At 43.7% G+C, this 27,984-nt stretch overlaps 1 protein-coding gene across 1 annotated transcript; it reads left to right on the forward strand.

Annotated features, from left to right (window-relative positions):
* Positions 1 to 537: 537 nt before the first annotated feature.
* TM7SF3 (transmembrane 7 superfamily member 3) lies at positions 538 to 27,977 on the forward strand. The gene is made up of 12 exons (XM_081210721.1): positions 538 to 783; positions 13,575 to 13,732; positions 14,973 to 15,123; positions 16,036 to 16,156; positions 17,158 to 17,323; positions 17,708 to 17,885; positions 18,024 to 18,110; positions 19,736 to 19,816; positions 21,339 to 21,491; positions 22,340 to 22,437; positions 23,466 to 23,628; positions 24,765 to 27,977. Exons 1-12 carry the CDS (start codon positions 711 to 713, stop codon positions 25,025 to 25,027), a joined length of 1,692 nt encoding a protein of 563 aa, XP_081066847.1. The 5' UTR covers positions 538 to 710; the 3' UTR covers positions 25,028 to 27,977.
* The last annotated feature ends 7 nt before the right edge of the window (positions 27,978 to 27,984 follow it).

The raw sequence follows: 27,984 nt of genomic DNA on the forward strand, positions 1-27,984 counted from the left end.
TTCAAACAGATATATCCTTGAGACAGGATTTTAAAGATCAAGCTTACTAGCTGCTTTGCTTCTCAATATTCTCTGGTTGGCCTCTGTTATTTCCTCATACCAATAGGGAACCTATGTAAGGACTCTATATAGGCTCTTGGATACCCAATAAGGGAAAAGGGCATATTTTTATTTACAACACCTCCACGCTCTTGAAGCAGGCAATCGTTTTTAATTTTTTTAAGGTGAGCTGAATTTCCAAGCATTTGACATTTGGGGTGAGGCGGCGGCGGCATCCCCAGGCGCGGCGAGAGATGCAAACCAAGCAAGCGGGCTGCCCTTTTGGGGAAGGAGGGTTGCTGCAACCGGCACGGCTGCCCTGGCCCCTTGGCCAAGCAAACTCCGCGGGACGGGGGGGGGGGGTTGTCGTTGTCTCTGCGCCAAGGGGGCCGCCCGCCCCGCGGAAGAGGGAGGCGGGGAGAGCGGGGCTCCCTCCCCGGAAGTGAGCGCCTGTTGCGCAGCCGGAGGGTTTCGGCATCGCGGCGCCTTGCAGGACGAGGGAGGCGCGGCGGGGAGCAGGGATGCCACTCCGCGCTTGCTGCCCCGGGTAGAGCCCGCTTGCACCGCGCCCCCGTCCCCCCCCCCGGCTCGTGCTGCGTCTTGGCTCGTGTGCATGCGATCCCCTGTCTGGCGCTGCGGATCCCCTCGCGCGCGGAGAGGCGGCAGACACCATGGGGCTCCTCGCGCTCTTTCTGGTGCTCGGGTGCTTCTCCAGGTACGAAGGGGCAGAGGACGCCGCGGCAGGTAAGGCCACAAAGGCTGATGCTTATCTAATAATCCTGTAGCCACTTTATCTGGATTTGCTCACTGACCAGACAAGTTAAAGACGGGGCCACATATGGCTTGGTTTCTGGGAAACGGTGCCCCATTCCCCATGCCTGTTGCACGCCCGAAGTTAACGTAGTTCGGGGCCGGCTGGATCTTGGCTGGCGGGCTCGTGGCTTAAAGCCGCTTTCCTTCCAAAGGGATCTTAGTGTAGAAGGAGCCGGGAAGGGCTGTGCGCGCCTTGGACTGATGCTGTTGCGTATGGATTGGGTTTTCGGGGCTCTGTATGAAAACTATGTTGACTGTGTTTACTTAATTCAGCTAAAGCAAAGGGAAATTTCCCCCGCCCCTCCATGGGTGCAAGGAGAGTTGCTTTATCTAATCGGTACTGTGTTCTGTTTTGCACATTGTGCAACAACAAACCTGAGTTTGCCACCAGGTGTCCTCTCAACCTGGCTCCTTTATATGGTTCACTGTCTCATGTGTGTTTGTCACATTAAACTTTTGGAGGGGGCATATATATATATATGAGAATCCTAAGATGTAAACCTTAAAATGCTATGTATGAAGAAACTGTAACCCATATACTGCCAGGGTGGAAAACCCCTTTTTGGCTTCAGGGCTGTATGCCCTTCCAGGAACCCCATGCCACTGGTGGAAGGGGACAGAGGCAAAAGGGAGCAGATAAATTGCTGTAAATTTTACCTTGGTACAGCAGGCAAGCTTCCCCACACTCCAAACACACCTCCCTCTAGCCGAGATCCAGGCAAGCGGAAGGAATTATTGGAGTCCAATTATTGGAGTTCCAGCCAGACATAAAGACTCAAGGAAGCTGCAAGGAGGGCCAGGGAGGGGGCTTCCTTGGTTTTGGCTGGCAATGGGAATATAGGCATTAGTTGCCTGTATTACCCATGTCAGCTGTCTTCCAATGGAAGCAAAGCAGTCATGGGAATTGTAGGCTTTAGAAGAACTGGTCATGTGTCTTCATAGTTTGAGTCATGTGCCTTGGCATCTGCGCAGCGTTCTTGGTTCCCTGAGCTGATGAACAAGCATGTCTTTTATTGCTGAGACAAAGTCTTAAGCTCTGCTGTGGATAATGCAGAAGGAACAGCAGCAAATGTGTCATTGGACGCAATTACATTATATGTAAACGCTCAAACTAGTTTTGCAGCTCTCACTGGTTTGTCAGAGTTCTTGCTGCAATATTGCATGAGCTTTGATAATGGTCTACAGAAGAACAACTTAATTAATATTAGAAGCAAGGAGCATTCTTACAGCTTGAAGAATGTGACTATTCTAGGGCCATGGTATTTTGCAATACTGTATGCAGCTGGTAACCTAAACTGCTTTTCCTTTGACTTCAGAAGGCGGAAGGTTGGCAGTTCAAATCTCCATGATGGGATAAGCCCCCATTGGTTGGTTCCAGCTCCTGCCCACCTAGCAGTTCAAAAACACATCAAGTGCAAGTAGATCAATAGGTACCGCTCTGGCGGGAAGATAAACAGGGTTTCCATGCACTGCTCTGGTTTTGCCAGAAGCAGCTTAGTCTCTGTTGCAGTTCATAGAATTTTGTTTTTTTTATAATAATGTTTATTAAAGGTTTTAAACAGTACATCACTAAACAAATAAAACCCCATCACCAACATATAAAAAGAAAAATAAACACAAAACAAATAGCATAATTAATTTTCAGAAAAACCAAATTTCCGTAACTTTTCTTTCGGACTTCCTCACATCTCCCTTTCTTGCGTTCCCATTTATAGAGTTATATTCAGTAATTCTTCACCTTCTTTCAAAATCTTATTTTGTAATTTTCAAATATTATGTCACCAATTTTAAACTTTATTATCAAATATTTAGATGTTGAAATTTGACATAATATTAATCAAAGTTTCAATCTTGTTCTAATGGTTCACTTGTTTTCATACAACTTTCCACTAAGTTACTGGTGCCAGATTATTTCCTATCCTGCATCATCTTAGCATTCATACAATTTACAATGCTTTTGCAAATAGTCCTTAAACTTTTTCCAGTCCTCTTCCACTGTCTCTTCTCCCAGGTCCCGGATTCTGCCAGTCATTTCTGCCAATTCCATATAGTCTATCAGTTGCATCTGCCATTCTTCCAGAGTGGGCAAATCTTGAGTCTTCCAATGCTTTGCGATGAGTATTCTTGCTGCTGTTGTGGCATACATAAAGAAAGTTCGGTCCTTCTTTAACACCATTTGGCCGACAATGCCCAAAAGGAAGGCCTCTGGTTTCTTAGGGAAGGTATATTTAAATACCTTTTTTAACTCGTTATAGATCATTTCCCAGAAAGCCTTAACCCTTGGGCAAGTCCACCAAAGGTGAAAGAATGTTCCTTCAGTTTCTTTACATTTCCAACACTTATTATCTGGCAAATGGTATATTTTTGCAAGCTTGACTGGGGTCATGTACCACCTGTATATTGCAGTTCATAGAATTTTGGAACCATTTCTGATTGCTGAGCCACTGGTTACACCAGGAAGGATGGGTTGTCTATCTTAACACCTCTCCAGAGCTGTCTTGATGACAAATAAAAGGAATGCACATTGGAGATACTCATTTGTTTTCCAATTCCAAAAAACAGAAACAAAACCAGAGTCTAAAAAATAAGAACACGAGAAAAGCCCTGCTGGATCAAGTCAGTTGCCCATCTAGTCCAGCATTTTGTTCTCAGTATCCAGCCAGATGCTGATGGGATGCTTGAAAACAGGTCCTGAGTGCAACATCTCTCTCCCCACTTGTGATTCTGAGCAAATGGTATTCAGACAGTGGAGGCAGATTATAGCCTTATCCTCTATTAGGTTTTTTAATCCTCCTTTAAAGCCATCCAATTTGGTGGCCATCATTACTTCTGGTGGGAGCAAATTCCACAGCTGAACTATGTACTGTATTGGTATTTTAAAGCAAATTATTTCTTTATGTTTAAGTCTCTCTTTTGACTTGTGTAATGCCATCTCATTCCTGACCAAAGATGAGCAAAAGCAGCAGAGCTGCCCATTTTATGCTACTACCTTAACTTCAGGCAGGCACATACAACTGATAAGGTAAAGGTACTCCTGGATGGTTAAGTCCAGTCAAAGGCAACTGGGGTTGTGGCACTCATCTCGCTTCAGCCCGAAGAAGCCAGTGTTTGTCCGCAGTGAGTTTTCCGGGTCATGTGGCCAGCATGACTAAACTGCTTCTGGCACAATGGGACACCATGACGGAAGCCAGAGCACACAGAAACACCATTTACCTTCCCGCCGCAGTGGTACCCATTTATCTACTTGTGCTGGTGTGCTTTCGAACTGCTAGGTTGGCAGGAGCTGGGACAGAGCAATAGGGGCTCAACTCATTCTAGTTTGCCCCCAACCTCCTCCCTACAAGGATTAACATTGAGACTGAGGAAGCTGGCAGGCAGTGTCACCCCCTGGACTGCATAGATGTTGTTGAACTACAACTCCCATCACCCCTAGCTAGCAAGGCCAGAGCTCAGGGATGATGGGAGTTGTAGTCCAACAACATCTGGGGACCCACAGGTTGAGAACCGCTGGTATAGACCATCTTGGTTGTGAGTCCTGGAAAACCTGCTCCCTGCCTTGCAGGCCTTTTCCTACCTGGCCCGGGAGGGCAGGGCCCTGACTGATTCCACCTACAAAAACTCGGCAGGAGTGATGGCGGCTTCACCCAGTGCCTCATGGGACCAGGGCTCATGCAGCTCGTCCCTCCCTCTGTGCGCCAGGCACAGGCAGCGGAAGCACTGGCGGAGGAAGAGGAGTGCGGGGGGAGCACACCGCCCCCCGCAGCATGATCCTGGTGGGGTGCCATCGCAGCTGCACCCCCGCAGGTGGTGTGCCACTCCCCCAGGATGCGCGCCACACCCCTGGGATGTGCGCCAGCCCCACCCACCCCCGCCTGCTCTCTGCTCCCCCCCCCCCAGTGCTGGAGCAAGAAGCTCCGCCACTGAGTGGAAGGACTCAGAGCAGCAGCAGCAGTTTCACCCATGATTACCGCCTCCTGAAGGCGCCATCGCACTCTGGCCCTCAAACCAGTCCTGGGCGACGTATCCAGGATGCCATGTTCTGCGAAGCAAGTTATAATAGCAGTAGTATTTGGTTTTGCGTACAGAATTTGTTTTGCATTTCTTACATGGCTTCCTTTTGGGAGATGTAAACTACTTAGGTTTCTGTTGCAATATGAAGGGTACAGGCCGCTCCCAATTTTCGCTCCGAGGGTTACGCTCCGAGGCACCAGGCATTTAAGTGAAAGTGCATATATTTGAAACACCATTGAAAAAGCCGGCAAACACCCTCTAAACCTCTGGGAACCCTTGAAAAACTCTCTTAAAAATCAGCAGCACTTACCAGATGCCAAATTCCACCACAGTTGCTCCCTCCAAACCTCCTTGTTTAAACTCCAACCCTCCACAGGCCTCCACAGTCAGTGGAAGGGCTCCTGGAAGTGCACTTGCAAAGTGGGATTGCTAGGCACTGTTTTTTGTGCCTGTTTTGCTCTTTCTGGGCTCTTTTAGGGCCATTTATTACATGTGAGCAGTTACACCTCAATTGGTTGTTACCTGTATATAAGTTATAAAGCCTTGTGGCAATGGAGGCTTTAAGCTTCCTACCAACTTCATTAGAGGGATTGTGGGGGACTGACAAGGAGCAATTTCAACTTCAGTCAGCATAGTGCTTTGCTTTGCACTGTACCACAGGTGTGATCACACTCGTTATCTGTTGCACGCTCTGGTGCTGGTTTTTTGGGGAGAGGTTCTTGCCCAAAGTTCATGTGTAGCAGTTCTGCTACCAGACGCAGGAGCAGGTTGCTCATCTTGCTGTGTGTTAACACCAGGTCTGATTTTAATGTCATTTCACTTCATAGAAATATCGAACTAAACGCAGCCCTAAAAAGGTAAAGGTACCCCTGACCATTAGGTCCAGTTGCGGATGACTCTGGGGTTGCGCGCTCATCTCGCTCTATAGGCCGAGGGAGCCGGCGTTTGTCCGCAGACAGCTTCCGGGTCATGTGGCCAGCATGACTGAGCCGCTTCTGGCGAACCAGAGCAGCGCACGGAAACGCCGCTTACCTTCCCACTGGAGCGGTACCTATTTATCTACTTGCACTTTGACGTGCTTTCGAACTGCCCTACAGTCACTCAAATATGATACGCAGTTTATTGATCAGCAGTTTTCACAAATGGTACTCACGTTCCAAAGCAATCTAATCAGAATTATGCCATGCTCAGAGCACATGGGTTATACAGGCTGTTCACAGATTAATCAACGAAAGCATATGGAGCAACTGAAAAAAATGTGACAGCCACACTGTAAAGGGTTTTCTTTGCCTTCAGTGTTGTGAATCTTTGAAAACCCTTGTAAAGTAGAAAAGCAGAGAATGTGGAATGAAGTAGTCTTTACTGACAGAATGGTGCTTTATTTGGACAGTGCACTTGGTACAAAGTCATTTGAGGCCAAATTCAATAGTATCTCTTGTTATGTTAGCTATAGAAAATATCTTGTCCTTTTGAAACATAATGAGCACCATCCCCAATCAGTTAGGTATGCATCTGGCTCATTAGAACGAATGGATCTTAAGAGTAATTGTGTACTTGTGTGACTCTGAATAAATCTCATTATTTGCAATGGGTTTTTGCATTGCCTAGCTTCCCTTGGGATTATATTTTGTGTATAAGCTCAGTGTGCTTTTCAGTCCCTGAAGTGAACTAAGTACTTTTTCTGTCGTGCCTTGCACAAGTGTTTGCACTAGTTTGTCTTTTGACTTTGGGCAGTGGTGCAATACAGAAAAGAAGAATCCTTTCTTTGGTACGAAATCCTGTCGGTCACTCTTCTTGAATGTGAAAATGGCTCCTTGGCTGTGGTAATCTTCCTGCTCGAATATTGCCCCTTACCAACACTCCATTCCTCAAAGTGCCTTTTAGTTTTCATTATCACATTTCTGTGAAATACATTCCTCACTGCATGTTTTCACATGAAGAGCTATGTAGAAGTATTATGTTTTGTTATCCACTTTCAAACAGGAGGAGGATCTACAAAGCATTATTTGGTTCACTAAAGGTCTCACACACTGAGTTCTGTGGTGCTGTTTTTCAAATATGTGTCATGCCAAGATTCATGCCATTTTAATGAGCAAGATTCAGTTGTCAACTTTAACAAAATTAAAAATGTTTTACACTCAAATAGGTTATAAGCAACTGTTACTGTTGGTAGCCCAGAACTTTAGCAAGGAAACTCTGGTTTGTTTAACATCTCATGATTTAGGACAGGGACTCTGGATATAGTATTTATCTCTCTCTCTCTCTTTTAAAGCAGCGTGAAACTGCTGTATAAAGTAGCTGTTCTCTGAAAAACCAGCACAGTTCAAGCCCCAAGTAGGGCATTTCCTGTGTACAAGAGACTTCAAAAAGGCAGGCCCAAGGAAGTGGCTCCCATTCCAGACTATGCTTGCCAATCCAGCAATTTGCTTATGCACTAAGGAGAGCTGATAAATTCAATGAATTTACAACTGCCCTTGATCTCAGACAGTAACCCTCAGAATCACATGGCTTGGATAAGGTTCAAGTAATACAAAAATAAAATAAAATAAGGCATAGCGATGATGCAAGCTTTCACTTCTTTTTTCTTTTAATTTTATTTCTCATTTTACAAATATTTTAACAAAAAAGCAAAATCTTTACATCATCAATCTGCTTTCACCCCAACTTCCCTCCCCTCCTTTCTGTGGTTACTTATTTTATATCTTTTGCTACTGCATATCCCGTTCAAAGCTTTTTACTAATTTCCCCTTTATATTCCCTTTTCATTATTTCTTACTGCAGGTGTTTATGTCAATCCTGCTAATGTTTTAGGTTGTTTACAATACATCTTCAAATAATCAATAAATTTCCCCCATTCTGTTTTTAAAAGTCTCTCTTCTTGATTTCTTATTCTTCTGGTAAGATTTGCCATTTCTGTATATTCCATCAGTTTTAATTGCCATTTTTCCTTCATTGGAACTCTTTCTTCTTTCCATCTCTTGGCATAAATCAATCAGACAGCTGTAGCATACATAATCTCTTCCCCTGTACCTAAAAGAAAAGCTTCTGGTTTTTTTTAACTAAAGTTATCTTCCAACATTTTTTCCAACTCATTATAAATCACTCCCCAGAAAGCTTTTGCTACCTTGCCTGACCACTACATATGGAAAAAGGTACCCCTCATCTTTACATTTCCATCAGGTATCTGATTCCGACATACATTTTTGCTGATTTAGTAGGAGTCAGATACCATCTATACATCATTTTCATCTAATTTTCTTTTATAGCAGAGCACGCTGTAAATTTCAAATCCACATTCCACAATCTTTCCCATGCTGCCATTTCACTATTAGGTCCTATATCCAGTGCCTAGTGTATCATTGATGATTTCACCTGTTCATCTTTCGCTTGCCATTCTAATAGCATTTCAGATATTACTTTTTGACTCTTCTCTAGCAGGTCCTTTTCTAGTTGAGAGGTTTGGTTTGTAAAGCCACTATATTTGCCCAACTTAAATAACTTCTTAAGTTGATAATATTGTAATCAACTCATTAATATTTCTGCTATTTCTTCAAACCTGTTTAATTTGATCTTACCTTCCTCCTCTGTTAGCAAATTTCTATATGTTACCCATTCATCATTCATATTTCTTTTTTTCACCATTATGGTTTCTATGTGTGACAGCCATAATGGTGTTTTCCTTTTCAGCAAGTTTTTGTATTTATCCCACACTTTATATACATTTTTCCTAATGACAAGATTCATGAAACTTTTATGTATTTCAGTTTTTCCATACTACAAATATGCATGCCAGCCAAATCTATTATCATGTCCTTCTAAATCCAAAATTTGCACCTTTTTAATGTTAACCACGCCTTTAACCAACAAAGACAGGATGCCTCATAATATAGTCTTAAATCTGGCAGGGAAAATCCACCTCTTTCTTTAGCATTTATCAAAAATTTATGTTTTATCCTCCATTCCCCCCCCGCCAGATAAATCTTGAAATATATTTTTGCCGTTCTTTGAAACATCCTGTTTTGCCAGTTACTGGAGCAGTTTGAAATCAAAAGAGCATCTTCAGTAATATGTTCATCTTTATGACTGACATCCTTCCCATTAACAGCTTTCACTTGTTTTCCGAACTCTTCTTTCTAATACAGTGGTACCTTGGGTTACAAATGCTTTGGGTTACAAACTCTGCTAACCTTGGGTTGTGAACTTTGCCCCAGGATGAGAACGGAAATTGCATGCCGGCAGCGCAGCTGCAGTGGGAAGCCCTGTTATCGAAAGCGCGCCTCAGGTTAAGAACTGTTTCAGGTTAAGAACGGACCTCTGGAACGAATTAAGTTCGTAACGCAAGGTACCACTGTATGTGAATCTGCTATTGGAAATCAAATAGTGATTGAAGGCCACCAGCCACCTCTCTTAACCACAGTGAAGGCAAAGCAAAAAGTGATGAAGGGCTGGAATAGGCATCTCACTAAATGAAAATAAAGCTCCGCTTTTGGTTTAGTAGATCTTCAAGAAAACACGTTTTCCAAACATCCCCATCTAGCATAAGACAGTGAAAGACGCACTCCCCCATTGTCTCCCAAGACAGACAGGTGCCAACAACAGAACCTCACATGCTCATTACAAGGATTATAAGGTAGCTATTTTCAATATGGAAGGGGGGGATACATTCATGAATATAGAAATTGTGGTCTGTTGCCAAAGCAGTTGATCAAAGTAGGGGGTGAGGAAAGGGGACTAATATCCAAATGCCTCTTGATTTGTGCAAAACACACAACCCTTTTGGCTGAGCCATGACAGTAGGCAAATGAATATGCTCATCTAGCCTGTTAAATTGCTCAAAAGAGAGGTGTGGAAAGATAAAATTGTAATTATTATGTATGAATGCAGCACTCATGACCTACACTCACATTTTATGTTCTGCAATATTCCTTCACACCTATTTTGAAAGCTTTGTCATGTGCTTGTGATGAGTGTGCTGGGAAAGTAATGATTAATTTGTTCTCTGCAGCATATATCCTTTGAAGAGAGATAGGCAGAAGATTGCTCTTTCGGGATTTAGTGCTTACATAACATCACCTTAAGGCATCATAAACTCTTTGAAGCTAAGGACTGCTTTGTACTTCTCAGAAAGAATTATAAATGCCTCAAATCTCAAAGGTTTCAGAAGAGCAGGGTTAAACTGGTGGGGAGGAAGAGAAGTGATCCCTTTAACATATGTTTAAAATTGTGCAGTTCCAAATTGAAATAGAAATTAACTTGCTTTAGTCTGCAAAGAGCAGAATTCTGTTTTACCTGACTTGGTTTTAGAGTATGAAATTGTCTTTATTGTATTTTAGATAATTTTTTAACTTTATGTTTGTAAGTTGCCTTGAGTCTATTGTGAGGTGTATGTTGCTAAAGAAATACGACCAACCATTGTAATGTGGCCATACAAAAATTGATTTCACTGGATGAAGAAACTCCTGTTCTCTCTCTCTTTCTTTCTTTCTTTCTTTCTTTCTTTCTTTCTTTCTTTCTTTCTTTCTTTCTTTCTTTCTTTTGCCACCTTCCTGAAATGGCCAGATAGAAGCGGGTGCACAAGCCGCAATCCATGGTTGGAGCCTGTTTGATGATAATGGGGTGCAAGCTGTGCAGGTCTAGGTCAACATAGGAGCCACAGGACAAACCCACAACGTAGCTTCCTGCACTTGTTGCACACACCCAGACCAAAGCAGGAAGTGTGAAAAGAAGAACCTTGGAAAAGTAACCTAAATGGGAGATGTTCTGCGTTCTCCATGTTGCGGACTGTACAATGTTTGCATATCCCATGTTTTTATATTGAGGTTGGCAGTGTTAGAAACTCAACTATATAATCTAGGCTCCTTAACACTCCTTAAACCAAGGTTACAGTTGCCAAAACAGAATGTCTACCCTATTTTTCGCTCTATAGGATGCACCGGACCATAGGAGGGGGGGGGGGATTCTCTCCCTCTCTGCGCAACACCCCTTCAGCGAAGCGGCAGGAGAAACAGAGCCCCTTCCATTTCTCCTCCCGCTTCGCTGAAGGGGCGCTGCGCAGAGAGGGGAAGCTGTGCAGCGCCTCTCCAGCAAAGTGAAGCCAGGAGAGCAAGAGGTATCAGTGCGCACCGATCCCTCTTGCTCTCCTGGCTTCAATGGCTATCCCTGAAGCCACGGAGCCTGCATTCGCTCCAGAAGACGCACAAACATTTCCCCTTAATTTTTGGAGGGCGAAAAGTGCGTCTTATAGAGCGAAAAATACGGTAGTTGCCGTTTTTGGACAAGACGGCTCTCAAGTCTTGTTTTTTCAAAGGATTGACTGGCTGTGATTGATTATCAGTTAAACATTTGGCTAGTTCAGATGACAACCTTGAGCTAGGTTAAGAACTTTGAGAACTTAAAGAAGAAAAGTCACTTGATCCAGGAATATGGAAGGTTGGCCTAATCCAGGCATGGCCAAACTTGGCCCTCCAGCTGTTTTGGGACTACAATTTCAACCATCCCTGACCACTGTTAGCTAGGGATGATGGGAGGTGTAGTCCCAAAACAGCTGGAGGACCAAGTTTGGCCATGCCTGGCCTAATCCTACCTCTTTTTCTTAAAGGTGACATGGACCATTCGTAATGCAGGAATATTCTACACAGAATAAAACTTCAAACGTGAAAAACTTTCCTAAACAGGGCTGCCTTCAGTTAATTCTTTATGTAATTAATGCAAATATTTTTTTTCTTAAAGTCTTAACTACAAAAATGCTAGTATATCAAACAGTAATATCCCAACATCTTCTTTAAAAATCATTATTTTAAAAATCATTATTGCTTGGTTTTGTGGCATGTTGTAAGGGCTGAAAGGTTGGAGATGGGAGTGGAGCTGAGAAAAGACATTTGACCATCAGTGACTAAAGCCCAAATGAAGAGGTAGATAATGGTGTGTCCTCCAGATGTTCTTGGGCTCCAGTTCCTATCAGCCCCTGTAAACATGGCCAGTGGTGAAGGATGGTGGGAGTTAGTCCAACATCTGGAGTGCACAATGTTGGCTAACCCTGATCTAATGGAGGAACTGCTAATGGACCTTGAGAGTGCAGGCATCCCTCAACTTGCGTGTGTTCTACTCACAAGTGACCACTTTTATGCAGGCCCCTTTTCTCCTGCTCTGGAGACTAGGACATGAACCAATGGCTTCAAGTTACAAGAAAGGAGATTCCAACTAAACTTCAGAAAAAACTTTCTGACAGTAAGAGTCGTTCAATTGTGGAGCAGTCTCACTTGGGAGGTAGTGGACTCTCCTTCCTTGGGGGTTTATAAGCAGAGGTTGGACGGCCACCTGGCATGGATGCTTCAGCTGAGCTTCCAGCATTGCAGGGAGTTGGACTAGATGACCCTCAGGGTTCTTTCCAACTCTACAATTCTAAGATTTTATTAAAGGTCCTTACAGCATAATGTAATTTTGTTCCATATGATTAGGCAATTATAAATAAATGAGAATAATGCAGTCAGATAAACTGGTTTGGGGTAGGCTACTTTGGTTATAAAAACAGGCTACATCCAAGCAATCCTACTTAGTGCAGACGCTCCTTTTTCTTTGGCCTCCCCGACTGATGTAGCTAATGGTGTTCCCAGCTGAGGACATTCATTTCATGACTTTCCCTCATGACTGCTTCAGGAAGTGTGCTGGCCAGGGAGATTGTGGAGCCCTGTAGAAAAAGCAACACAAGATTTTTTTTAAGTGTTAAGAGAACACCCACACCTCTCAGCCACCTTGTAAACATCATTAAGGTAATCACCCGAAAGCCCCTAAATTTTTCACCAAAATTCTCCCACCCATATCCCATTTTGGTAGGGTCTGTTTCTTATGAGGGAAAAATGGCTGAGGCCAGTTAAATAGCTCTGACTCTAGCAAACAAAGGCTCTTGACTGCTGGGGTATCTGGGTTAAGATAGGGCTAGCTCTTGACTGGTCAAAAACATGCTCCACTGTCAGTTGAATTTTGGCCAAAAATGTCAATTAACGGTGATTAGCAGTAGCAAAGAAAGTTATTGTATTTACAAATTGATGTCCTTGCAGAAAACTCCAAGCTTTCCAAGAAACCTTATAGAGTGAACATCCCTTGACTCAGGGAATGCAGTGGTGCAGCAGTTGTGTCTTGTGTTAATATAACGGTTGCTTGTGTTATTTTGTCATGAAGCATGGTTCCTCCACTCTGTCCACATTAGAATTGCATGCAGTTGTAGCACAATAACCAGCTAGGCTTGGCCATGTGGCTTATTTCAGAAGGAAGAAGTTGGAACTAGAAGGCTCACTGACCTCTCCAAAGCCTGGCCCACTAGAGTTTCTAGAGCAGGCACCCCCAAACTCGACCCTCCAGCTGTTATGGGACTACAACTCCCATCATCCCTGGCTAACAGGACCAGTGGTCAGGGATGATGGGAATTGCAGTCCCAGAACAGCTGGAGGGCTAAGTTTGGGGATGCCTGTTCTAGAAAATAGGTGGCGCCTTGTGACCCAGACTTCTGGAGGGCTGATGAAAAAGTAGTTAGGATGACCAGTGACCCAATGGAAAAGGGAGGCAACCATTTAAACAAAGACAGTTCAAGGAACTCTTGACAATATTTGACCAGTCAACTTCACCTCCATTCTTGTAGGCTGCTGGTTAGCTGTGTGTCTTCATCTACTCAAGTCAACTAACCAGTATCACTTGCTTTCCCCCTTTTAATGCAGGCCCTCTCTTGGAGCTTTCTTTGGGAAAATTTAAGAATGTGTTGCTGAACGAAACCATTCCAGCTGAAGCAGTGTTGAGGAATATTGACAGCAATGTGACTGTCATTATCTTTCAGATCCACACCCACCACAAGAATGTGACTATCTCCTTTGATAAGGTATCTGAATTACTGCTTATTAGCCCTTGTGATGTTTCAGTCACTGTCAGGACTGGGCGATGTTGGGTTTTCAACATCACGGTGTATCACCAGCCAAACATCGCGGTTTGGTGATGAACCGTGATGTTGAAAGAAGCTGCATTGGCCCCAGACCGTGAGGCACAGGGTGAAACTGCCACAGCTCTCACTGTGGGAGCTGAGGTGCTTTGACTCAGTGCCTCACGGGCTGGGGCCAATGCAGCTGACCCCAGCGTGCTGCTTGGCTGGGGGGCAGAAAAGCTCCTGCCTCCAGCTGAGCTGAGCTGGGGCTGGGCAAGCCAGCAGGCCACCCCTTCCCGAAGACAGACCAGGCAGCAATACCCAAGTGCATAGAGCTTGCCAGGCTCTGTGCGTTTGACTGCCTTTGTCTGTGCAGGCGTGCTGCCTCTTTCCTCCAGGGGCGGAACAAGCGGGGGGGGGCGCGATCTCTCAGCTGGGGAGCCTCCTGGGCTTCGCATTCCCCAACTGAACAGCTGTGATCCTGATCCTGCTCTCAAGCAAGCAGGAACACAATTAGGGCTCTGTCTGCTGGGGAGGGGGAGCACTCTAACGGAGCCCCCACCCCGCCAAGCAATTTTAAGAAGCAGAGGGAGGAACAAGCAATGCAGATTGCTTCTCCCTCTGTGGTGGTATGAGGGGTAGACCGCCATGATGGCTTCACTCAGCAGAACATTGCTGGTGAAACCGCTCCTGAGTCCCTCTGTCTCCAGTGCCAGGCTGGAGCTTGTTTTCCCCTTGGCATGCTGGGTGCTGGTGGCAGAAGGACTCAGGAGTGGTGGCGGTTTCGCCAGTGATATACTCCAGAGTCTGCCCCTCATACCCATCCTGGGTGATATATTTATATATCGCCCAGGCCTAGTCGCTGATCTAATACTTGGTTCACTTGCATCTGGAATACCCAGCATCAAGTGGAATAATGGACACATTGTGTGGACGGAGCGTGGATAGGTAGGTTCAGTGGGATCTCATGAACTCTGATGCCCTTCAATTCCCTGTTGCTGTATCTGCAGAAAGCCAACATCCCTGTTTGTCTAGGGGTTCTTGTCAAATATTCAGTAGCTGACAATTGGATTTAGTGATTGCTCTCAAAATGGGCAATTGGACATTACTCCAGCACCCTGCAATCTATGAGAGCATTCACAAAAATAAATTTAGCACGTTGCAGCTTTTAGAGGTACTCATTAATCTCTTTGCTTCTTAGAAACCTTCCAGCAATAACTCTGGGGCTGGGACAGACAAAGGACTGGTTTCTATCCTTCGGCCTCTGCAGACAGTGTGTACGTGGTACTTGCAAGCTGTGGGTGCTGACCAGGTGTTGAGCACAGCTGTTTCTTTCTCTTATGCTGAAAGAGGTAAGCCATCTTATTTTTTCTGCAGTCAGGGTCAAAATGATGTGTGGCGTTCTCTTTGAGCTCCTGTGTGTAATACCAATTTTGTGCCTTCCTGTCTCCCTGCATAGAGGAGAGTGAAGGTTTGGGAAATCAAGCAGAAATGCAAAACGTCATGTCTTGCTCTCTTTTCATCCCGTTAAAAAATCCTCCATTGTATTTCTTCATCCAATTTTATCTGAGCTTTTAATTTTCCTGGCCTGTAGCTATGTACAGTGGTGCCTCGCAAGACGAAATTAATCCGTTTCGCGAGTCTCTTTGTCTTGCGGTTTTTTCGTCTTACGAAGCACGGCTCTTAGCGGCTTTAAGAAAAAGGAAACAAACTCGCAAGACCTCGCAAGACGTTTCGTCTTGCGAAGCAAGCCCATAGGGAAATTCGTCTTGCGGAACGACTCAAAAAACGGAAAACTCTTTCGTCTAGCGAGTTTTTCGTCTTGCGAGGCGTTCGTCTTGCGAGGTACCACTGTAATTCACTCCCCTCAGCTTCTCAGGAACCTCCTGCAGACTTTGAGAACCCCACACTTTCTACCTTATGTCACTTTGGGCTCCCTCTCAGAACCAGTTTTTAAGTGCAATCCCACTTCAAGTCATGGTTTTCCTTCACTTTTGACGGAACCATGGCTTGGCCTGGCAGATCCGTAATGCAGAACCATGGTCTGGGGTGGGAGCAGAGAGATCACATGTTCATGAAGCTGGTTCTTGAGTTGCAAACCATTTTTTGCTGCCATTATGATTGCACTGGCTGAGCAACAACACTTCAGGCAACAGGAGCCTATTCACAAAAGCAGTGAACACAAGACACAGTATCTTACTTTAACAGCTGATTGAAAATGTGTTACTCCTTTTTATTGAAGTCATTTGACTCTTTCTGTTTAGATCCAATCCCTGGAGGCTGCAACATGGAATTTAACTTGGAAATTGACCCCAATATTTATTTAGAATATAACTTGGCTGAGACACACATTAAATTTGCCCCAGCAAATCTAGGATATGTGAGGTATGTATCTTCCTCTTAGATGGTGACTATATGGGTTATTGTGTTTCTAGACTTCCGAACAAAGTTGTTTTAGGTGAGTCTGCATCATAATCCTAAGGCATACCTTCTTTCTGTAGCCTGAAAGGAAGGGATTAAGGTGGTTTTCAGAGCTAGACTAGCCATTTTTGTCCAGAGGACTGGCAGTATGCAATCTATGATTTTTTTTTTTAATCCTTCAGACATATTGGGGCAAACCAAGGCCGGTTCTTGTAGTCAGAAGAGGTGGGGGTAAGGAAGAATGTAGACTTCTAACCCTTAAACTTTCAAATAAATGTAAAGGCAATGGCAGAAAATGGTAATTGAAGTAATTATATGCTCAGTCATATACATAATAAAATAACAATTATGGGTAGGCTTGCTTTCGTTTGTTTAAGCAGGCCTACCCAGACATGCAATTTTATTGTGTATATTTTTAATAGCACCTGTTTTCACTTATATTTTGATAATTCTTTAGGTTAACTTGCTTTTATAATTAGATTTTATCAACATTTTAAAATAACAAATTTACAACCTCACTAAACCGTTGAGAGGTTATAGATGATTAAGTGGTATATTAATTCTGCTAAATTAACAAGCTGACATAAATACCCCAAAATTAAAATACATCTTTTATCAGCAGTCAGGTTTTTGGTTTTTTTAATGGTAGAAGTAGCAACTTTGCAGTCCTCTTGAGATTGGGTAATGACCCACCACTCGAAGCCTCTTTAATAATGGATCTGCAGTAGATGGGAAGGAAGAGGCTCCAGCTTAACATTTTGTGAAACAGAATTTCCCGGTTATTTACTGTGATTTGTAACTTTGGAGCTAGGCTTTTTGCCTGTGGATCACAATAAGATATATTAAACCGTTCTGCAATGTATTGGAGGGAAGTAGCTATTGGCACTACAAACTCTAGCCTCAAAGCGAAGTGTGAAAATGAGCCTAACAAGTTCAAATAAATATTCTCCCCTGCAATTTTCCAGAGGTACAAACCCACCATTGTGTGATTTGGGCAGTAGCTCTAGGTGGCGACTATCTTATGAAGTCTATCAGTATTTCTTGCCAGAGAATGACTTGTCTGAAGCATCGTTTGTGAGCCACATGAGAAAGATGTCTGAAGTGCAAAGCATCAGAAGGCATGGCACTAAAGTAAGTTGTGCACTTTCAGTGTATGAATGAGTGGCGCTCTGCGGATCCCGTGGTGTGACTGTGCTAATTTCTTCAGTTTGTTTTGAATTAAGATTTCTTGAAGCCTTTTGTAGTCCATGTTTGCGGTGACTTGCTTTAATGATACTTCATATAGTTATTGTGCTATAATCTTTTTGTGCTTTGTGTTTTGTTGTTTTTATATGGCTTCCAGTAAGTCAACTGCCTTAGGAGACTCTTCAGTCAAAAAGTGGGTTATCCTTATTTCAATAATTCAGAGGGCTAAGAGGCAACACCCAGCTTGTCTCTAAAACTTGAGGTGTGGGGAAAAGTAAGGCATGTGTACCAATCTCTTTTGTTCCCTTACTCTTTATATGTCCTCCACAGATGATGACCTTAGTGAACCAAGACAAAACTGACTTGTACTTCTCCTCGCTTCCTGGACAAGGAGTGATCTATAATGTCATAGTAAAGGATCCACTGTGGAATACCTCTGCTGCCTATGTGCCAGCTCATACATACATGTGTAGCCTTTCTGGCTCGGTGGATAACTGCTCCTCTCTTAGTAAGTCATTGGAATGTATCTATATCATCCTCCCAACTCAATGTACGTAAGGGGACTTGGTGGTCATTCCTTGGATGAAAGTTGCACACCGTTGCCCCTGTTTAATGGCGTATCATGAAATGTTCTTTTCTTCTGTAGAGAGACTCTCCACCAAAATATTTTTCACTGTGCTTGCTGTCCTTGGCCTCTTCATCTGTTTTCATGGACACAGATTCTGGAAAACAGGTACTGGTTAAGGAGAGAGTGTATGTCTTACAAAGTCTTGGTTCCCAGCACAATTGCATTTTCCCAGTTCTGATCCCTGCAGGTTAGTTTAATTGATGAGCTCCATTACGATGTGTTGTTTTTTATATTTTGTTGGAAGCTGCCCTGAGTGGCTGGGGCAACCCATTCAGATGGGCAGGGTACAAGTAAATAATAATAATAATAATAATAATAATAATAATAATAATAATAATAATAATAATATCAGCATTATTATGACAAAAATAGAGAGCAGTGTGCCCAAAATATGGATTGCAGAGGCACCGCTTATCCGCTTCCCCAATTATAATGAAGGTGACCTGGAAACTACAACTAATCCAGAATGCGGCAGCTAGACTGGTGACTGGGGGCGGCTGCTGAGACCGCATAATACCGGTCTTGAAAGACCTACATTGGCTCCCAGTACATTTCCGAGCACAATTCAAAGTGTTGGTGTTGACCTTTAAAGCCCTAAACGGCCTCTGCCCAGTATACCTGAAGGAGCGTCTCCACCCCCATCGTTCTGCCCGGACGCTGAGGTCCAGCGCCGAGGGCCTTCTGGCGGTTCCCTCATTGCGAGAAGCAAAGCTACAGGGAACCAGGCAGAGGGCCTTCTCGGCAGTGGCGCCCGCCCTGTGGAACGCCCTTCCAGCAGATGTCAAAGTGATAAACAACTACCTGACATTAAGAAGACATCTGAAGGCAGCCCTGTTTAGGGAAGCTTTTAATGGGTGACATTTTAGTGTATTTTTGGTCTCTGTGGAAGCCGCCCAGAGTGGCTGGGGAAACCCAGCCAGATGTGCGGGGTATAAATAAATAATAAATTTATTATTATTATTATTATTATTATTATTATTATTATTATTATTATTATTATTGAAAGCATACTTAATTCTTATAGCCAGGTATCTGAGGTTGGCTCATCAGGCTGTTTTTGGGCTAACCACATTCCCTTTCCCCGGCCCTGGTATTGTATATGAGGGGCATGGGAAAGTACAAGCTGTTGGTAAAAGTAAGAAGAATTTGCATTCCTGGCTTGAATGTAAGCCAGCGATGCAACTGTGGCTTTAGTTGCACCTGAAAAGGAAGACCTCCCCACCCATTTTAGAAAGACTGAAAGGGAATTATATACTCCCTGTGTTACTGTATGAGTACCATGTCACTAATCTGTGGTGATTTGGTCAAAGGCCATCCCAGAGCTGGAAGTTACAGGTAGCCTCTTTTATGGTAGGCAATTCTGCAGTGTCTCCACATCAAGAATGATCAAATGGTCAGTTACAACCGTGTGTGTGTGTGTGTGTGTGTGTTGGGACTGTTGCCTTGAAAAAAAGGTGAAATCACATAGCTTCAGGAAGACGTCGGTGTTGCAGAATGGCTCTTGCTAGTTCCATTGTCTCAAAAAGTGTTCACTGGCTTATTCAAGTACATGACAGTGGGCCTTATCAGTTTTTGAGTCCCTGTACATATATAGGTGTCATGGCAGTAAAGGTTACATGCCCAGGTTATGGGGTGGTGAACTTGTAGAACTCTTTTAAATCCAAATAGACTCTTCACATTCAAAACCTGGAAAACACTGTTTTTAAAAATATATTGATTTCCCCTCTTAGATTTATTCTTCATGGGCTTCATCTTTACGGCATTCTTTTTCTTCATAACCATTTCGAGAACATCTGCTCTCAGTTATGATGGTAAGCAGAGACAAGTATGGATTTATTAATACCTTGGAAATGTTTGTTTGAAGACCAGCATTAGAACATAGGTCCTCTGGTTAATATCAGCTGGCCAGCTTGATGCTGTGTACCTTTCTGGTGTGATTAGCAGTTGCATCTCACTCCTGGATTACTGAACAGTGACTAAAGAAGACTTTTCAAGTAATATTGAAAGGTGCAGTACAGTGCACGGCTAAGATTTAAGGATGCATTAGAATCAACAGAAATGACTTTTGTTTTTTCCTTAAGCTGGTACTAATATTTGTGCTAGGAGAAAGCAAAGTCCACATTACATCTATAAATCTGTCAGCATTTCTTTCAGTTAAAGGTTTGAGCTGCAGAAGTTTGAGTCCATAAGCCATGGCTGTGTGTATACTTCAGTTCCATTGCCCTCTAGAAACAGCATGGCGTGTGTAAGTTCAGAATTCAGTTTCCTGAATATTTTGACTCTCACTTTTAAAAAACCCAAAGGTTCTCACCTTTCTTGCTGTGAAGATATGTGTGAAAGTATGTGGGCGGTGGCTACTGACATTCAAAACCAAAGAGATGGTTAAGTTATTATTTTCTTTGCTTCGGTAAGATACAGTATGTTGCATAACTTTTTACCCTTTGCCATGATGAGCAAAACAAAAGTAAATCCTGGAAAGAAGATAAAGTGTAATAAACTATGCAGAAAGATACAACCAAGATTTATTTCCATTTTTTGTAGCAGAATTCTGCATATTGATACTAAATGAATTGTGTTAGCATAACAGATGCACAGTTCTTTATAGAGGCTGATAATTTTTTATGCTAGTAGTTTCAGAATCCTCTTTGACAATCTCATATAGCCAGTTGAAAAATTCAGGCAAATGTAAATCCCATTGTTGCCTTGAAAATTTTATATTTATTTTATTTCTTGATTAATGAGAGGACCACAGGTAGTCATGGAATAAGTAGCCAAAACAAAAGTTACATTCATAATTGTTTAGCTGTTCTTATTTTATCTGGAAGCAGCCTTGAGACCTGTCAGGGAAAAAGACAGGATATAAATAAACACTACCATCACTACTACTACTACTACTACTACTGCTGCTATTTCTGTTATTCTTATTTCTAGTGCTGTGTAGCTGCTGATTTCCCATGAATGATCCTGCACTGCTGTGGTTACTCAAAATGTTACTTGGGCAACATGGTTAATCAGCAACCCTTTAATTTCACTTTTCTTTTTAAACCAGTATGGAGGAGTCCAACATGCAGCAGGAGTCATCTTGATTAGCAGAACAAAGTCTTTTAGGACCCCAGAGGCTAGTCCACAAAAATGTATCTCATAATTAATGTGTTAGTCTTTCTACCATTCTCTAATGCTCCTTGTTTGTTACAACAAACTGACATAGCTACCTTTCTGGGAATGTGTTGGCATGGATTCTTTAAAAATCAAAGTGCATTTGCACAGGCGTGGGTGATGTTGGAGAAACAAACCTCACTTTTCCCTCTTCTTCTCCTTCCTTGGTCATCCCAGTCAATATTGGTCTTACTGCAGTAGCTGGAGTTCTTGGAGGTCTCCTCTTGGTCGCTTACTGGTGGCGATTTGGCTTTGTGATCCTCTGTATGTTGATTGTGGGGCTTGTGCTGGGCTTCCTTGTCGCATCTACAGTTTTCTTCACTCCAATAGGTATGTCACATAGTTATGATTCCTATGAAATGTGAATATTCTTTGTTACTTTATGAAGTTTTGTGTTGCGATTACTCTTGCTGTCTTTTGCTTTCCACTGATTTAGGTCTGAAGAGAAGGGCGCTACCAGTTGCACCTCTGAGAGCAAAAATATTGTATTAAAACAGAGTGTTGCCAATTTAATTTCTGTCCTTTTGAAAAGTGTATGTGCCACCTTTCAGGGCAAAACCTTCCCAAGGTGGCTTACAGCAAAACTATCCTGTATACTAATGTCGTAGAGGCAGAACTGCTACATAAAAAGAAGCTACACTCTAAAGTATTCTGCATTATTTACAATGGACTTGTGTAAGAATGGTCATATTTTATATATTAGTTTTCTAAACATGGCAAATCTTGTGCTGGTTATCTAATAGGAGTTCAGATATACTTCAGCAAATGTTTTAACAAGAATCCACTTTGAGGAAAGTATTGCAGCCAACACTTGGCAATTAGTTTGCTCCTCAGTCATCCCTTTAAATGCAATTCTCTCAAAATAATGGACTGGGGATATTGGCCTCCAGGTGCCTCTTTCAAGATACTTTGCTGTGTGGGCACGGTTTTGAACATTGATAAATGACTTTGAATGCCGCCTGGAATTGCATTTAACTCACATTAATCTGATGCCTTCACACACTTCTAGGTCAGAAGGGTTTCCTTTTTGACAGATAAATGACCACCCAGATCTGCTTTTTTTAAGGTGTATGCAATTTTATCTTGTTTTGAGCTTTTAAATTTTGCAATTGGTGTTTTTGTCTTGATACTGGTCGTTGACTGTAATAAAATGATTTGACTTGACTTGACCTTCACAGGAGACTATAAAGTTTTCCAAGATGATGCAGTATTCTGGGTGACCTTCTGTTGCATTGCCTTGATAGTCCCAATAGTTTTTGTTGGATACCCCAGAGTTGTAAGTACCTTGTTTGATTTTTTAAAGTGTAATTGTTTCAGCTTCTGTTCTTGTACATTTTGGAGTGATGGTGGACAGAATGCTGTAACTAAACTTTTCCCCTTTTGGACATAGTTGTGAAAAACCAGTGCTTGCTTGTAAAGGTAAAGGGACCCCTGACCATTAGGTTCAGTCGTGGCCGACTCTGGGGTTGTGGTGCTCATCTCGCTTTACTGGCTGAGGGAGCCGGCGTTTGTCCACAGACAGCTTCTGGGTCATATGGCAAGCATGACTAAGCTACTTCTGGCAAACCAGAGCAGTACATGGAAACGCCGTTTACCCTCCCGCTGGAGCGGTACCTATTTATCTACTTGCACTTTGACTTGCTTTCGAACTGCTAGGTTGGCAGGAGCAGGGACCGAGCAACGGGAGCTCACCCCATCACGGGGATTCGAAACGCCGACCTTCTGATTGGCAAGTCCTAGGCTTTGTGGTTTAACCCACAGCGCCACCCGGGTCCCTAGTGCTTGCTTGCTTACTCCCTCTCATTTACATTCTGTTATGCATATGTTACATATCCAGGGAGACAAGCTGCTTGAGGCAAGCTTTTGATATATGAATTCCTGTTTCATTATGTTTTCTTTCCCCTACCCACCCACCCAATTCCCACAGCCCCACTTTGTTTTATGTTTAATTTTTTATTACTGTAATTGTTCGCTGCTCCAGGTATACCTTACAGTAGAAGGACAGTTTCTGTTAATAATGACCCATCCTTGGTGAATTGCATTGGCTCAGCCTGGCTACATTTTGCCTCTGCTTAACTGCATTTCTAAGCAATTCAACTTTTTGTTCTGTATGCCTCCATGAGCTACAGTGGAACCTACAGTAGTTTTCCCTTATGAAAGCCATGCTCTAAAAAACCCCTACAAAACACTAATTTGGGGATAGGGAATTTGTAGCTGTCTAGATAGTGCTTTGCAATCTTCTACCTTCATAGAGCGTGGCCAGCCTCTTTTCAAAGCCATTCACAGTCTGTTCTTTCTCTTTAGCTGAACATCTTGACATGTGGCATCATAGGGTCCTACACCATAGTCTTGGCTACAGCATGTTACTTGTACACAAGTCTCTCTTACATTAGCATCGACCTGCTCCGGAGGATTCTAGATGAAAACTTCAAAAGAGCTTTCACCAATGTGCCCTTTCAGCGTAACGGTAAGTGTGTCTTCAGATGAGTGAGTTCCTTGATTGGAGGCTTGCAACTGAGAACCTCAGAAGAGAAGTTAGTAGCAACCATGAATGCTTCAAAAAAGCTTGCAGGCTCATGTTAAAGTAGAGGACAGAAAAGAATTGTGCCTGAAGAGTGCCGTTGCAGATACACTTAGCTTAGCGCTGCATTGGGTGTTCCAAACGGATGAATGACTATGCTGCTCTTTCCCAAGCTTCTGGGTCTTGGCCAAAGGGAAAGGAGAGAGGTGCATGTGTTTTGTCCTGGTTGGAGATGAATACTCTGTACCTTGTCCCTTCAGACAAGACTCAGCAGCATACTGGTCTTCCTTTTCACACCTTTATGGAACATCTTAAGTCGCTCGAGGGTGTGGGGCAGAGTAGCAGTTCCAAGGCCTTTGTTGGGGAAAGTACCGTATTTTTCGCCCTATAAGACGCACTTTTTCCCCTCCAAAAATGAAGGGGAAATGTGGGTGCATCTTATGGGGCGAATGCAGGCTTTCGCTGAAGCCTGGAGAGCGAGAGCGGTAGGTGCGCACCGACCCCTCTCGCTCTCCAGGCTTCGCGGACCTCTCCGCAAGCAGCGGGAACGCTCCCGCTGCTTGGGGAGAGTTGCCTGCATCCCGAAGCCTGGGCGCGCTGATCTCAGCGCGTGCAGGCTTCGCGGATCTCTCCTCAAGCAGCGGGAACGTTCCCGCTGCTTGGGGAGAGTTGCTGGCATCCTGAAGCCTGCGCGCGCTGAGATCAGCGCGTGCAGGCTTCGCGGATCTCTCCTCAAGCAGCGGGAGCCACCGCTGGGCTCCCACGGCTTGCAGAGAGCTGCCTGTTTGGGGGCTGGGGTCGGGGGAAGCTCGGGCTGCCCCAGCCCCGTGCCTGGGGGGAAATAATTTTTTCCCTTTATTTCCCCCCAAAAAAACTAGGTGCGTCTTATGCGACGGTGCGTCCTATAGGGCGAAAAATACGGTAGATGTGAAGATGGATTTCAAAAAGCAGGTGTAGGTTTTAGAAACTGTAAAGGAAAACTGGCCTGGATAAGTAAATGAGGTCTTGGGCTGGCTTACTAAAAGAGAAGGAAGAGATCCCACTTCAGTTGAGACTTACCTATTGGTTTCTTCATCTTACAGACATCATACTCTTGGCGGTTTGGGCAATGCTGGCCATTGGAGGAATAACGATACAGCTGCGCAGAGAGAAACGCGAAGCCCCTTTTCCACCACATCCCTACCTGATATGGAGGCGTGAAAGAGAGCGCAGGATAACTAACATCCTAGATCCAAGTCACCACGTCCCTCCCTTGAAAGAAAGAATTCATAGCAAGCTATCTCAGATCAAGGACTTTTTCCAAAAAGAGCAGCCAGCAGGGGAGAGAACACCACTACTCTTGTAAACTGACGTGCAGCTGGGAAGACTTGGGAAATGCAGGCAGAGATTTCTCTGGAGCCAGCAGACGCCCAGTGGTGCTGAGAACTTCCTCTGTCACCTTGCCTTGCTAAACAGTTATAAGAATGAACTGGAAGAAGATCAACACTAGTTTACTTATAGTAGTCCTGCTTGATGGTTTGCTGTGGCACACAGGCACTTGCATCTGTTGGTAGTTCGCTGCAAGGATGGAGTATACATATGTGCAATGTGTGAAAATATGGGGATGGGTGGGTAAGATGGGGAGAGAATGTAATGGACAGATGTGCAGCTTCAAAATCTTGAGAGATGGAAAATGGACACTTCAGGCACACGCATGGTTCTCTTCAAGCACAGTACACCCTTTTAACAAGTGCCACATTTTGAGCAATCATTTCTGTTGTACAGACTAAGGCAGGAAGGGGGGAGAATAATTGGAGACTGACTGCATATGGAAAAACAGCCTCTTGCTGACCGTGGCACTATTAATTCTAAACTTGCACAGTTGCTGCTAGCCAATACCTTTAAGATGTCAAGCTGTACTAAAATATTTTTTGATCATTTAACAGGTTAACTTGCATTCACTTTCTGTGTGTGAGAAAATCAAGTAATTTTGATTCCAACACCCAAGAGGAGAAAAAGCTTTCTGAAAGTTTAGCACTCAATTTTCTACTAGGCTGTTAATCTGGTTGTAGTGAGTGGTGGCTGCTAAGGCTGGAAAAAAGGATAGTCTCTTGACGCACTTTGAAAGGTTGTTTTTATTAGGATCTGTGGTGCAAGACACAATGAGTAGCCTTCACAGCACTTCAGTTGCTTAAGTTCCTTTTCATATTGCAGTGTTTGCCACTACGCTAATTGTCACTGGATTTTCTCTCTCTCTCCTTTTTTAATATTTGAGAAGAAAAGAAACCCCTAAACCCAGTTTGCAGGCATTTGGGGGCACTGCTGCTCAGAAAGATGTAACAGACATCTAGGGCAGCCAACTTCCGGAGCCTGGAGGGTGGGGAAAGAAGGGCAGATCTTGGGTAATTTGCCTAGGAGTCCAGACCAGATCACCCTCAGCCATGATGTCACTTCTAGGCTTAGAGGAGTGGGAGTGGAATGGTCCCCAAGCCTATATTTGGGACACCGAGTTCAGAGAAGAGGATTCTGCAGGCAGAGGAGAAAACGGAACCATTTAAACTCCTGATTATGGCCATATACCCACTTACTCCTAGCTTTGCAGCTCATGCAGAGTTGCCCCTGCCTCTGTGCCTCTTTAGCTTATCAATTGGCCCTTCCCAATAATAACCCTTTGGCTTGGAGTAATGCAGTTATACGTAAAGCAGTTAGTTGAACATTATACCAGTACCTTATTTGACGAACACATTTCCTGTAATGAACTGCTCAAACCACTTGTGTGGGTGCAGGGAGCAAAAGTGCTGTGAAGCATGATAAACATCCAGTTTAAACCTGAAGTGTGTGATTGCATTAGTCAATGTGCACCCAGGCTGAAGTCTTATTCTCAGGGCTTTTTTTATCGTGGGAGAGGAAACTGGTGGAGGTATCTGGCTTGGTTAGGGTTTTAAGATTCCTCCAGTGTTTGAATTGGGGTTCCTGATCTTCAGAAGGCAGCCAGCAGAGAGAACTTGAGCAGGTGTGTTTGTCCTCTCATTGTTGCAGCGTTAAAAGCTGTGCCTGTAGATGTACACAGCTATCCAAGGTGGAGGAGCCCCATCACTGCAGGACCTGGCACTATGTGCATAATCTGTATTTTCATTTGCAGACAGGTGGTGTAAGAACAGAAGACTGTTTTCTATTATCTCCCTTTTCTGTTCAAACACAACTTGTCTGTATAGTGAGGATCTGTTGCAATCCATGTTGATGCTCGAGTTGCTTGTGCCATTTGTATATTCTAGCAATAATGGTGTTGCAGGGTGGCAGAAGGTTTGCTGGCACAGACTGCATGGACTGCACTCACTCCTAGTCCAGGAAAGCTGCTGTGGTAGGACACCTTCTAAACAAGAGCACATCTTGGAAGGTGCATATCTAAACTTACCTAAATTTAAATATGCTTTATTTGTATCTCAGGCCCCTAAGGCTGCTAGGTAGAAACCGGAGATGCATTGCACCTTTTACAGTTCTCCATGTGCAGGAGATGAGCCGGTCCATTCCTCTCCTGGCTTTGATATTCACATCTTCCCTGCCTCGCATAACAAGGCCTCATGCGCTCTGTACACCAGGAAGGGGATACAAGGCAGATACTGCTTCATTCGCCTTGTATGTATCAAATAATTTAAAGGTACTGTGTGGATCTCCAGGTTTCATCCCAGCAACTCCCACATACGTTCAAACTGTGGATTATATGAACGTCTGCTTGCACTATGGGACTTCACCTTCTCAAACTCACTGCAGTACCCCCGTAATCTGTTCTGAGAATGCATGGATTGGGCTGTGTGCATGGGGGTGGGGGCTGCAGTGAGGGGGAAGAAGGTGAAGTCAATTTGTGGGGTGCTGGATTCCACCTTAAGTTATTTAGCTTTCTGAAGAGCTGTAGGGCATTCTTGTGTCAAACAGACCTTGATACTTAACCTAAACCATTTTTAGATGCAAGAAGGCTGACAGTTGAAAGCAATACTTGGTGGTGGGAAGAAGATGGAAAAGTCCATAGTTCTTGGCAACTAGACAGAGATTATTTTCATTTTAATGTTGAAAAGTAGAAGCTGTAGATGAAATATACTGTGTCCCCTTCTGTCAAGGGCAGCTTCATTTTACTAGCTCTCTGACCTTTTTATACTGAGAATAATTGCTGCCTGTTGGCTGCTTAGGCCACACTTTGTTATAAAGCAACTAGTTCCAATTGCCTTGGTTTTTATAACTGCCATTATTTACAATGCAAAGAAACAAAAAACAAACCCATTTTCTACTCCTTTTTATAATAAAGGTGTACTTGAAAGGTGTGCTATT

Source organism: Podarcis bocagei (assembly GCF_964188305.1).
Source record: "Podarcis bocagei genome assembly, chromosome: 10".
In the NCBI taxonomy this organism is placed as follows: domain Eukaryota; kingdom Metazoa; phylum Chordata; class Lepidosauria; order Squamata; family Lacertidae; genus Podarcis; species Podarcis bocagei.